The sequence below is a fragment of the Corylus avellana genome, chromosome ca2 (genome assembly GCF_901000735.1).
Source record: "Corylus avellana chromosome ca2, CavTom2PMs-1.0".
Classification (NCBI taxonomy): Eukaryota; Viridiplantae; Streptophyta; class Magnoliopsida; order Fagales; family Betulaceae; genus Corylus; species Corylus avellana.
This window is the reverse complement of record NC_081542.1, coordinates 8940366-8953591: the sequence shown is the minus strand read 5'-3', so window position 1 is coordinate 8953591 and position 13226 is coordinate 8940366. Positions and strand designations below refer to the sequence as shown.

Genomic DNA, 13226 nt, shown 5'->3' with positions numbered 1-13226 from the left:
CCCCCCCCCCCCCCCCAAAACTGCTTCTGTTCTTTGCCTCTCTCTCTCTCTCTCTCTCTCTCTCTCTCTCTCTGTGTTATGAGTACCTTCAACCCAAATCCCATATTGTGAGCAACAAGCAAGACAAGCCTATCTCTCTTGTAATATCTCTACCTTTCTTCTGGTTGCCCAATAAATTTATCTTTGAGAAATCTAAGGTTGGGTGCTAGCAGAAAGAAGATGGCCCTGCTGAAGGGGAAAAGGTAACAATGGAGAGAGTTGTTCCATTTCAAGTTGAATTTTTACTAAAAAGAAATTTTGAAATAATGTTCTGGGTTTCTTATAAATTGATCAAGATGTGATGAATCGATTAGATTTAGATTTATCAAAGAAATGGTTATCTGTTTCTAACAAATGGTCCCCTTTGATAACATGGAGAATAATTATATCTTTGTTTTATTTGGGTGTATGACAAGGCTTATATCTTTAAATTTTAACCAATGTGAAGTTTTTGTTTGTTTGTTTGATTTGTTCATTCATGATGGGTAAATTTAAATTTGATAAATGCAGTTTATTTTTTCCTCTGTTGTAATTATGTTTGGATTAGTAAATGTAGTTAGCCACACTAATTGCTTTTACAATCTGCCTTGGGAACTACCATCAATAGTAAAATATTTCCTATTCCACTGCTATTGAAAGTACTTGGTGACTTTCCAAAATGAAAAAAAAAAAAAACTTAGTTTCACACAAATATATCATTTATAGATGTATCTGCCTTTAGTTCCGACTTTAATGGCAAATGAAGGTGGAATGAAGCTAGAAATGATGAGAATTTCGTGTACTCTTTGTTGTGGTCTTGTCTATAATATGATTGCAAATGCCGTTCTAGAATTAATCTATTTATCAAATTTGTGACTTAAATGAAAAAGGTTGTGATGCTGCAACAAATATATTTTAGGAATTAGACTACAACAAGTGCTGAACTCTTTATCAAATCGGTAGTATTTAGCTATGTTTGCAAGTTATAAGGAGTAAAACCACAATGCAAAACTAACAAAGGACCAATTAACCAATGTTAAAAAAATTACCAGTATTTTTGCTCAATTAATCTGCTTTGTTTATGAGTTATGTATCCCATTCAACTTATCAAAAACAAAAGTTATGTATCCCATTCCTAATCCATGATAAGGCCAGAATTTGAATTCTAATCCCTTTTAGAATAGGTTAGGCTTCTTTAATCTTCAATTTTACAGCTGCTTGTTATTGTATAATGTACTTTCACAATGCACTTTGGAAGCTTCAAAAATGAAAATTCTTTTTTCTGACTCTCACTAAGTTACCCCTAGGCAGTTGAATGTCGCTGAAACACTATGTCTAGTTTAATTGCATTATCTAGCCCTTTTTTTGTTTTTTTGTTATTTTTTTTTTTGTTTCAGGTTTATGTATTAATGCCATTCTGTAAAATATAGCTGGTTTTGGCCTGAAATACTTTGGTTTCTGTTGTACAGGAAGTTACCTATGTTTGCTACAATGGAAAGATTCTCAAGCAAATGGTCACATCCTATATGGTATCCCCCAGGGAAGAACAATAGGGTAAGTCTTTTGTTTCTTAAATATGTACTTTTATCTTTTTTATTACAATTGGCCAGGCTGTGAGTGGCAGGGTCAGGTTAGTAACTTAGTGGTGTTCTAGTGTGTGTGCGTGAGCGCGTGATTTTTATTTTTTATTTTTTTTAACATCTCCAAGGATAGTTCAATCGAATGTGGACCACACCTAATGAAGCGGGGTTCACTAGTTTGAATCCCTCCTTCTCATTCTCTTGTGTGGACATGTAAAAAAAAAAATATTAGTTTTTTTTTTTTTTAATTAATATAGCTCAGATCGGTCAAAAAAAAAAAAAAAAAAAAAAAAGTATTTTCTCATCAAAGCTCTACTAATGCATTGATTATTGACAATAAATGTTCTGACACAAACTTGCTTGCATAAATAATGTTATAAAAATGTAAATAAATGCCCAAAGTCTGTACAACGTTATGAGAAATGCTAAAGATATCAATTTTTTAACTAAGAAATAAGTATCAAAATATTAATGTGGAGCTTATTCATCGGAGAAAATAAAACCAATTAATCAAAAAAAAAATGCTACTGATCACATCAATGATTAAATTTCACATCATCTCTGGGTAAAAAAAATTTATAACTCAAAACATTTATCTTACATTAAATAATTTCTGAAAAATATTTTTTGTAGTTTTCGGTATTTGGTATGACGAAAAATTATAGTCAACATAAATAAGTGGGCAAATTCTAAAATCTATATATTTTTGCTTAATTGTCGCCATTTAAGAGCATTCAAATTGAGTTTTTCAAAACATCCAACTCTAAAAATCTATTTTTGTTGATTTAGCTAGCCATTTTTCAAAACAACTAAACTAAACTTCAAATTCTCTAAACATTTTTTAACTAAATATTATTCTTTATTGGTGAAGCGAACAACCATGAAACTAACTTTAATGATGAGATATACATAATTAATTTCTTTGCCCAACGACCAACTTCAATGCAAACCTTTTTCATTCATAACATAAAATGTTAAATTGCACAAAATATTTAATATAATTCTCTTATAATAAGCCATCAAAATTCATTTTCAATTTTTTACACCCTCTGTTTTTTTAGAAAGCAAAAGGCAAAAACATGAACATAAAATCGGTAATTGGCTTGCATATGTATTAGTGTTGACTTTTATCTTTTGTGTTTGGCCTTTATATGTTCGGTTCCGTCTTTGTGATTGAGTTTACATTTGAAGAGGGGGTTTTTTATTTTATTTTTATTTATTTATTTTAAAGGAGTCTAGCGAAATTATATTAAAAACGTCTCAAGTACAGCGCTCAGCATCAATAAGAGCAGAAATATAACGTGGAGTTTCCTCAATAAGAATGTGTTCTTCTCTATATGATAACGCTTCTTTCGCGAGACAGTGGTCCGCCCCGTTAAAGTGTCTTCCGACATGGTTGACCCTCCAATTAAGTAGGCAATGCATTACCCCTCTAGTTTCATCAATTAGGTGACCATATTGGCTCCAATTTTGACTGATTGTTCTCAAAGCCTGCATTATTTGGAGAGCATCACCTTCTAAAATCACTATAAAAAATTGAAATTCTCTGTAAAAATGTGCAGCCCTTGGTGCCGCTATAGCTTTTGCAATATCTGATGCAATGATGTGATCATTTGACACTGACAAAGTTGCCAACAGCTCTCCCAAGTTATCTCTAATAATGACCATCCACTGCCGCATTCCAATTAACCTTAACAAAACCAAGAGTTATATTTGAAGAGGATATTTGATGAGAGTTATATTTAACATTAGCTAAATAGTATGTTAAATAGTGTTTTTTATTGGGTGAATTTTAGAAGAAAAAAGAAAATAGAGAGAGTTTAATGTGAATGCATATTATATTTAGGTAAATCATAAATTTGTAGAAGAATTTTAATTTGATATATTTAATGCCAAATCATGTTCCTTAAATTCCTCTTGGAACAAAATCTACACCTTCCCCATCTTGTGCAGACATATAAAAAAAAATAATAATAATAATAATAATAATAATCTACACCTGAGGAGTATATATAGATAAATATAAAAAGTTTATTTTCATCAAACTAGTGAAGATGAAATCCTTTATTCCACTGGCCGTAGCTTTTGTGCTCTTGGTAATTTTCAGCCAATGCTCAGGAATGGCGCATGCAAATTTGGTGGACAACACATGCACGAAGACCTATAGCCCTGTCTTTTGTATGTCGATTTTAAGGGCAGACTCGGGCAGCGCCAACGCCGACTTGAAGGGACGTGGATCCTCTCCATTTCATCTCCATTTCAAATGAAATGGAGAGGAACAAGTTGTTTTTAGGGGGGTAATTTTGCCATTTTACTTTTTTTGGACAAAAATGCCATCTTAAAACAACAATTTCCCTCCATTTCATTTGAAATTTGAAATTGAGAGGATGCTTCTCTTACTTGAAGGGCCTTGCCCCCATAATGTTGCATGCTGTGCAAAACAGGACCAATGAAACTTTTGCCCAAATGAAAAATCTGCTCGGGCAAGCAAGCGATCCGATCATCAAGGAGATGCACAATGTTTGTCGTACTGAAATCAAACTGTTTGATTGCATCCCGACAAATGAAACTTTTGGGCATGTGGTATATTTGATTGGGCAGACAAGTGACCCAGTTATCAAAGAGATGCTTAATGGTTGTTGTATTTGGCCACTGTGTACCAAAGCCGTCGACGTTAACTGATCTGAATAATCTTGTTTACACCCTTGCCCGAATAGCCATGGACATTATATCCACCTTTAATTTGGTTATTTATTATGTTTAATCAAGCCTACTTTATTGTAGCACTACAATTTTCAAGGAACAAGAGAATATATATATATATATCATTTTGAGAAATAATTATTTGCATTCTATGTCTATCTCATGTTCACTTGTTTCTTTTATTTATTTGTTTGTGTGATTCATCGAATGATGATAATAACAATCCTGTCTATTTCATTTGAAATGGAAAATATACTAAAAGAATATATATGACTCAATAAGAAAAAACCCAACAAGGTAGTCTGTGACATGAGCCCTCTTTTGTTATGATAAAATCTTTCTATTGTTAACTAGAAAACGTTCACATTCTAATTTCTAGGTCTAGGCCCTCTAGGGTGTGTTAGCACGTTAGGGATTGCAATTTCGCATGTATACTCTGTTTTTTTAAATGAAATCGCAACATTCAAAAAGTTTGAGATTAAGTTTTAAAAAACACAAGTTCTAAAACGTAAAAAAATGCACAATTTCTAAAAGTATACGAGGGGCTGCTTGTTTGAAAACGCGTGATTTTAAACCTAAAATCACGTTTTCACACTACAAACATTTAGGGCATCAATTACCAAAATTTCAAGCATGAAGAAAAAATTTCCAACAATACCCACTCAAAATATGTTCAATCCCTTGTTTTCTCTCTACTCATTGGTGTTGGACTTCTCTTGACTACGCGCCGATTGTACTCGCTGTTATCTGTTGCAGCTAAGCCTCTAAAACTTTAGATAATGCTTTGATGTATTCTGCTACAAGCTAATGATGTTTCTTCTTCCTCCGCTCTAAAGACTCTTCTTCTCTTTAAAAGAGTAACACTCTTCTTCTTCTTCCAATAAACGTTTCTTCTTCCTTTGTTTGTGTAAAGGGAAATGCTAGGCTTACAAATAAATTTTACAGAATAACTTTTATAAATTGATGTAGGGTGTAATATGATTGGATTTCTCAAAATTTGAATTTATCCAAATTTTCAATCATTTTGTGCCACATTAGTTTTGTTTTTTTTTTTTTTTGTGTAAAATTATTTTGTAAGCCTAGCATTCCTCTTTCATAAAATGTGGATAAATCAATAGAGCCTTGAAAAAACGAGTGACTATGGCACCGTTTGCCAAAAGTTTCTTATTATTCATCCAAAAAATTTAACTCTCAACATTCTTGCTTTTTTCTCACATAATCAATTTTTGTTCTAGTAACCGTCCCTTGCCAAACAAACCTCATGAGCTAAGTAGCATTAAAAAAGAGTGGACAATGCCTGAGAAACGGATTTAAGGGGAAAATGAGAATCTCATTTTCTCTAATCTCAGCTCTTAGATGAGTTTAAGGGTCTAAAATATTTCAATATCAAAACTTAAAAACAAACCCAACCACATTGGATTATATACCAAATTTAAATTAAATAATTAATTTTAAAAAATAAAATCAAGAAAACACCAAGGGTCAGCTCCACCCAGAGCCGCCCCTCTGGGGGTGGCGCGTGGCCACCCCTAGGTCTTATGGGGGTGGACTACGCGGCCACCCCAGGGCCTAGGAGAGGCTGCGCAATCACCCCCACAAGACTTGGGGTGGCGCGCGGCGACCCTCAAGGCATAGGGGGTAGCAGGTGGCCTGCCACCCCAGCGGGGCGGCTCTGGACGAAGCTACCCCTTGGTGTTTTTTTTATTTTATTTTAAAAAAAAAAAATTAAATTTAAATTTAAATTTAGTATATAATTCAGTGTGGTTGAGTTTGTTTTTAAGTTTTGATATTGAAATATTTTGGACCCTTAGATTCATCTAAGGGCTGAGATTAGAGAAAATGCTATTTTCATTTTCCCCTCCTCAATTGGAGGGGATCTGAATCCCTGAGAAACACCTTCTTTTTTTTTCTTCTTTTTTTCGAACATGTCCGCACAAGAGGGGGGAGGGGAATTCAAACTAGTGACCTCCACTTTATTAAATGTGGTCCTAACCGATTGAACTACCTCTTGGGAACGAGAAACACCTTTTAACATACATGTTGGACAAAAGTTTTTATGCTTTATTTAGATCCACTGGTTAGGGGTGTAAACGAGCCGAGCTTGAGCGAGCTTCCTTTATTCAGGCTTGGCTCGTTTAAATTTTACTCGAGCTGAGCTCAAGAGCGAGCCAAAAAAAATCGAGCTCGAGCTCATAATAAGTCGAGCCAAGCTGGCTGGCTCTTATATTTATTTTTTTTTTTAAAAAAATTAAACTTCAAGTACTCTTAAACGGCTTAAGAAACCAACTTGTATATGAGCATTTGCTTAGCCTAACTAGTTAAGTTTGGTGCCTGAGTCAATACAGCAAAGCACTTGGTTTCAAAAAGAGAAGATATGCATCCTTTTATAGATAAGCAAACCTAGGGATTGGTGTTTTCTTAGTAATGTTTGATAAGTTAACAAGTTGTATTCAAATTGCATTGAGACAATACCCTCTACAAAAAAAATAAAAAAATCAATGTCTCTCTCTCAATCTCCTTCACCAACCATAGCGTATCTTCCACCTGAATTCTCATTTCCCACCCTCTCACTCTCACTCACCAGACAGGTAGTGATAGTACTGTTTGGGTCTATTTGAAATTTGATTCTTCAATAGTTTCTGTATTTCGCAATCTCCCTCAATAATTTCTGCTTGATTCTTCTTCCTTTCGTTTGGGTCTACTCTAATTGAATTGAGGTCTTTTTAATGATTGCTTTATCTCTTTGATCACAAAAGGTCTATAATTTTTCATTTTCTAACGCTTAAATATAAATGCAATTTTAAGATTTTAATAATTATGAGATTTATAATTAATTATGTGTTACTTAGTTTATATATATATATACACACACACACACACGAGCTTATACGAGCTTGCTCACGAGCCTAACCGAGTCGAGCCGAGCTTGCTTCATTTAATATTCGAGTCGAGCTTATGCGAGCCGTGCCCGAGCTTGTCCGCGAGACACTTCACTCATTTAACAGCCGTAACTGGTAGGACAACTTCTATCATTTAATGTTTATTTCTTTTGGCATTATGCATTAGGGCTGAAAAAACGGGTTGGTGGGTCAAATCACTTGATCCGCCAACTCAATAAGTATAAACTCGAACTCAATCTGTTTAACCACATGTTGTTTAACCACATGTTGTATCCTTGCTGTCGTATGCAGAATGTGAGGCCAAAATGGGCATACACTCGAGAGATAGCGTTAAAAGAAAAAAAAATAATATGAACACAAGAACAATTAATTGTGACTCTGATACCAATGTTAGAAATATAATAAGTTCAATGGAAGTATAAATTATGATACCTCTCTTACACGGAGACGAGATCTAATTGAAATTGTTTTACATGTTCATCTCTTGAATCGGCAGCAATTTGGAGGACGTTATCAGAGCAATTCTTACAATTCCTGCAATCTAAATGTCTCGTGTGACTTGGAAAATCAGAGAGAGACCATTCCTTTCTTTACTTTTTTTTTCTTTTTCTTTTTTTTTTTTTTTTTTTTTTTTTTGCTTTTCTTTCAGAAAAGAAAAAAAGAAAACTTTAAATGGAAAATCAAGAACCATTAATCCTTCCAAAATCATGAACATGCATGAAAGCAAGTTTCCTGCATCATCAAGTGCAGGCATTAAACTATGACCAAAAATTACACGTTTAAATTTCCTTCACTTCATAGCATCTCTACTACTCCAACGGCATTACTAATAATATCATATAATCATATAATCACAAGGTTAAAAAGGTTGGGATTATTTAGGAATATGGAATTTTTATTTATTTACAAGAATTAATCATAGAGCTAATAATAATTAGTGTCACGTCAGCCTTATTAGATTAATGTTGGATCTTAAAAAAAAAAGAATGATTAATGTTGGATATAATTATAGTATTTATCATTTATATATATAAAGAGGGATAATACTAGATACCCCAACTCTTTTTTTTTCAAATAATCTGGTCCATTCAATAAATAAATAGATTCATATTAATTTTTTTTTAAATGAATGTGGGGTCTAGATCATTTGGGAAAAGAAATTTAGGATAAAGTGTTAAGATGCCTAGCAGCAATCAATAAAGAGAGCTGAATACCCATTTTAGAATAAGTGGGCAGATTTCAAAATCTAAAAGATTGAAGACGGCAGAATCTAAAATCTATATATTTTTAATTAGATAAAAACATCTAGATAATTTTGCTTAATTGTTGCCATTTAATGGATCCATATTATATTAAGAGAATTATAAATTTCCCACATCTTCACTTATATGAATCCTACAAATTCAATGATTGGATTTTTTTTTTCTTTTCTTTCTAAAAGAAAAAGAAAAGAAAATACTAAATAACATTTTTCTTCTAAATTCACATATGAATAATTGATATTTATTTATGGAAAATGATAAATGCACAACTTTAACTCAACTTTGGCCTAACTTTTCTCTTAAGTTTTTTTTTTAAAAAAAACTACCTGTGGAGGAGAAAGAGAGCCTTAAATTAGAGAGAGAAATTTGGTCTAAAAATTAGGCCAAAGTTGAATTTAAGTTGTGACTATCACACTTTATTTATTTAATGCCAAATCCATCTCCTTAAATTCCATGGAACAAAATCTACACGTACATTAATTTCAATGAGTCCATGATTTGATTTTCTTGGAGTGGTCAACGCTAATGAGCATAGGAGAGTTGGTATATAATATACATAATAGAGTCGTGTACACGCTATGCATGCACATAACCGGCGAAGATGAAATCCCTTCTGTTGGCCGGGCTTTTGGTTTTCAGCCAATTCTCAGGAATATTGCGTGCAGATTTGGTGGATGACGTATGCATGAGGACCGATTTTCCAGCCATTTGCACGTCGACTTTAAGGTCGAACCCGGGCAGCGCTAGCGCCGACGTGAAAGGGCTTGCTCGCATCATGTTGCCAGTTGTGCTAACCAAGACCAATGAAACTTTTGCTTAAGTGGAAAATCTGCTCCGGCAGGCGAGTGAGCCGGTTCTGAAGGCCATGCTCAAAGATTGTACTAATGACTATGGGGTCTCCGTCGTAAGTAGTTGTCTGGACGCTATCCAAAAGTTTGATATGGGTATTTTCCGCATTGCTCAAGGGAATATGGAGGACATTGCCGGAGGTGCAGAGTCTTGCAAAGAGGTCTTCAGTTGTGTAGAGGTCGGATATTCCCGGAAAAACCTTCTGCCAGCCATGGCCATCGCTGTTAACGGATAGGAACCATCTTGTTTACGCCCTTGCCCGAATTGCCCAAGACATTATAGCTACCTTTAGTTGATTTTTACAATTTTCAAGGATTAATTATCATCTATTTATTACTCGAAATGAAAAGAGGACCATATATATTGATTTTATTCTTCTCCCAAGCACCAAGTTATTGATCGGACAAAAATACCCTTTCACTATAACTAACTGAATATTCTCTCATTCATTTAAACTGAAGAGAATTCTAATTATGTTCCAATTCATTAACCCTTATATTAATTACATACGTGATCTAGAGGCTTAAGAGAAGCTAATTATCTAGCAAATATATGGCATTGGCTTTTGTTGGTGTATTTTGATATCATAAATAGGTTATTAATAATGAGGATAATTTGATTAATATAATTAAATACCCTTAATTACGTAAATTTAATAACAGGTTTTTTAAGTGAATCGGTAATCGGTTCAAAAAATGTCTTAAAAACCCGGTTTTGTTTTTTTAAAAAAGGGGTTTATGACACATGTCGCAATATTAAAGCACTTATGAAAGTGATTCGACTATATATATATATGATCATAATTCTCTCTATTTTGAGTAAAATAAAGAATATTTATTTTATGATCCATATTAAATTTAACAAATTTAATGGTATATTTCTTTCATGGTCCATATATATATATATATATATAGATGACGTAATCATGGTCAATAAATTGGTGGGAAAAGAAGAAGTGAACAAACAAAAATCAAGTGCTATATAATCAAAATATTAATTCCTTCGATTACGATAAATAAATGATATTCTCTTATTCCTTAAAATTGTAGTGCTACAATAAAGTAGGCTTACACAGTAATAAATCAGCTAATTAATGGTGGATATAATGTCCGCGGCTATTCGGGCAAGGGTATAAACAAGATTATTCTGATCAGTTAACGGCGACGGCTTTGGTACGCAGTGGCCAAAGGTACCATCAGTGACGACCTCTTCACAGCTGAAGTACCCTTCACAATTCTCTGCATTATGGAAAACGCCATCCATATCGCCCTGAGAAAAGAGGAAACGGCCCCAACCAAACTGTTTGATTGCATCCGGACAGCTCACGACAGCAGCGACCCCATACTCGGTACTACAACCATTGAGCATCTCCTTGATAACTGGATCGCTTGTCTGCCCGATCAAATATTCCACATGCCTAAAAGTTTCATTGGTCCTGTTCTGCACAGCATGCAACATTATAAGGGCAAGGCCCTTCAAGTCGGTGCTGGTGCTGCCCGGATCCGCCCTTAATGTCGACGTGCAAAACACAGGGTTGTAGGTCTTCGAGCACGTGATGTCCACCAAATCTTGGTCCTCCAAATCTGCACGCACCATTCCTAATGATTGGCTGTAAACCAAGAGCACAAAAGCCACGGCAAATGGAAGCTGGGATTTCATCTTCACTATTTTGATGAAAGTAAACCTTTTTATATTTATCTATATATACTCATAAGGTGTAGATTTTGTTCCAAGAGGAATTTAAGGAGCTGGATTTGGCATTAAATATGCCAAATTAAGATTCTTCTGTAAAATTATAATTCTCTTACCATATTATTCATTCACATTAAAGATCTCTATATTTGATTTTTCTCTAAAATTCACAACAACAAAAAACACCATTCAACATACTAGAGGGAGTGACCAATTGAAAATGAATTTTGATGGCTTATTATAAGAGAATTAAATTAAATATTTTGTGCAATTTAATATTTGGGTAAAGTCTATTTAACTCCCACAAACTACCACCTAATGACAATTTATCCCCCAAACTACCAAAACAATGGCAATGTACCCCAAATTTTAACAAAATGAAAAAATTACCCTTACTAAAATAAAAACAAAAATACTAAAATTAATTAATTAATTTTTTTCAAAATTTTAAGGGTAACTTTGTCTTATTTAAAATTCTATAGGAGTAATTTCATCATTTTACTAGCTTTGGGAAGGTACATTGTCATTGGACCAAAGTTGGGCAAAAAAATAAAAAATAAGGCAAAAGTTGGATCAAAGTTGGGCAAAATAGTTGTGCCTTTAGCATTTTCTTTTTCTTTTTAAGAAAAAAAAAATAAAGAAATGCTAGAGTCCCAACTTAGAGGCCTAACTTAAGTCTAACTTTTGCCTTATTTTTTTATTTAAAAAAAAAAACCGAAATATCAAATGAAAAAAAATGTGTGAATGAATAATATCTATTTTTGATCCTTCTTTTATTTGGTATTTTTTTAAAAATACAAAATTATATTTTTCTTAATAAAAATGTCATTTTTATTAAAAAAAAAGAAGATATTTTTATGAAGAAAAATATCATTTTGTATTTTTTTCTTAAAAAAAATACCAAATAAAAGAAGGACAAAAAATAGATATGATTCATTCACACATTTTTTTCATTTGATATTTAGTTATTTTTTTTTAAATAAAAAAAATAAGGCAAAAGTTGGACTTAAGTTGGGCAAATAAGTTGGGTACCTATCATCCCTCTACAATGTTAGGCAAAAAGATTCCATTTAAAATATGAAATGTTAGGTGCTCTCTTAGTATTCTATTTGACCTCCGCTTCATAAGGTTAGGGCCGACTCAATTTATTTGGGGGCCTTAGGCGAAATTTTAAAGTTGAACCTTATTTTTTTTAATATTTAAATATTAATTAAATAATATTTATTTTAATAATATTATTATATTTGTATAATATTATTATTATTTTCATTCTCATTGTTGTTTCATGACTTTTAAGTTTAACTTTTAACTAGTTGCCCAAAAAAATTGATGTCGCATATTTGTTTGTTTGGGTTAATTGGTCTTATTTTACAATGGGCTTATTATATTGGGGCCTTGTTTTAGAGGCCTTAAATTTTTACGGAAAAAAATTTTGGGCCTTATTTAAAAAATAATAATAATTAGGCCTTAAATTAAAATAAAATTTTAAAAAAATTTAGGCCTTATTAAAATTTTTTTTGGGCCTTACTAATTGGGGGCCCTAGGCGACCACCTAAATGGCCTAGCCATTGAGCCGGCCTTGCATAAGGTGTGATCTCCAGACGATTGAGCTACCCCTTGGAGACTCTTAGTGTTCTACTAGTCCAAGGTAGATATTATTTTATAAAAACCAAGTGAGAGAAATAAGGGCCAATTTTTTTTTTTTGTTGTTTTATAAAATAATATACATTTAGGAATAGGAGAACACGTGGAGAGCACCTAGCATAATAATAAAAGGAAAAATGTGAGAGATGCTTACTACTCAAATAAGGGAGCCTTTGTTTGAGCCAAAGGTCCCACGACTCGAGTTGACCTCTACTCGGGTAGGAAAGCCCTTCTCATATATCATACAAAAATGAAAAGAACAAAAGCCTAGATAAGAGGAGAATCCTAGATAAGAGGGGAGAGAATTTGTTTGAACCTCATAAAAGGGAGTTGGATCACAATGAAGTGATTTGCATCCTCTCTAGTTGATGAGCAACTAAGCAACTAGGGAAGCAAGTTCGATTAGGTGTGTGATATTTTTCTATTTTACTTAAATTTACTTAAATTAACTCAAATTGCAAATATGGAGAAGAAAAAAGAATTGAGATTATGTTTGGGTTGTTTGAAGAATATAAAATCTAATTTTTTTAAAAAAAAATTGGAGGTGTTTGGGGGAGCCACCCCCAATTGGTTTCGGG

General features: G+C 33.1%; 2 protein-coding genes and 1 long non-coding RNA gene across 5 annotated transcripts in view; 2 read left to right on the top strand and 1 right to left on the bottom strand.

The window, feature by feature from the left end:
• LOC132171369 (uncharacterized) overlaps positions 1-4423 on the top strand; it is a 6249-nt gene extending 1826 nt beyond the window's left edge. The window contains exons 2-3 of one of the 3 annotated variants that reach the window (XR_009439028.1): positions 1488-1572; positions 3706-4423. This is a non-coding gene — a long non-coding RNA (uncharacterized LOC132171369). Of the gene's footprint in view, positions 1-1487; positions 1573-3160 lie in introns of all 3 variants that reach the window. The other 2 variants (XR_009439027.1, XR_009439026.1) reach the window with 2 other exon arrangements.
• Positions 4424-9064: 4641 nt separating this feature from the next.
• Positions 9065-9547, top strand: LOC132169010 (cell wall / vacuolar inhibitor of fructosidase 2-like). Its single transcript, XM_059580099.1, has 2 exons — positions 9065-9250; positions 9305-9547. Exons 1-2 carry the CDS (start codon positions 9065-9067, stop codon positions 9545-9547), a joined length of 429 nt encoding a protein of 142 aa, XP_059436082.1.
• An 851-nt stretch (positions 9548-10398) lies between these two features.
• On the bottom strand, positions 10399-10971 carry LOC132169009 (pectinesterase inhibitor-like). The gene has a single exon (XM_059580098.1). It carries the CDS (start codon positions 10969-10971, stop codon positions 10399-10401), a length of 573 nt encoding a protein of 190 aa, XP_059436081.1.
• Positions 10972-13226: the final 2255 nt, after the last annotated feature.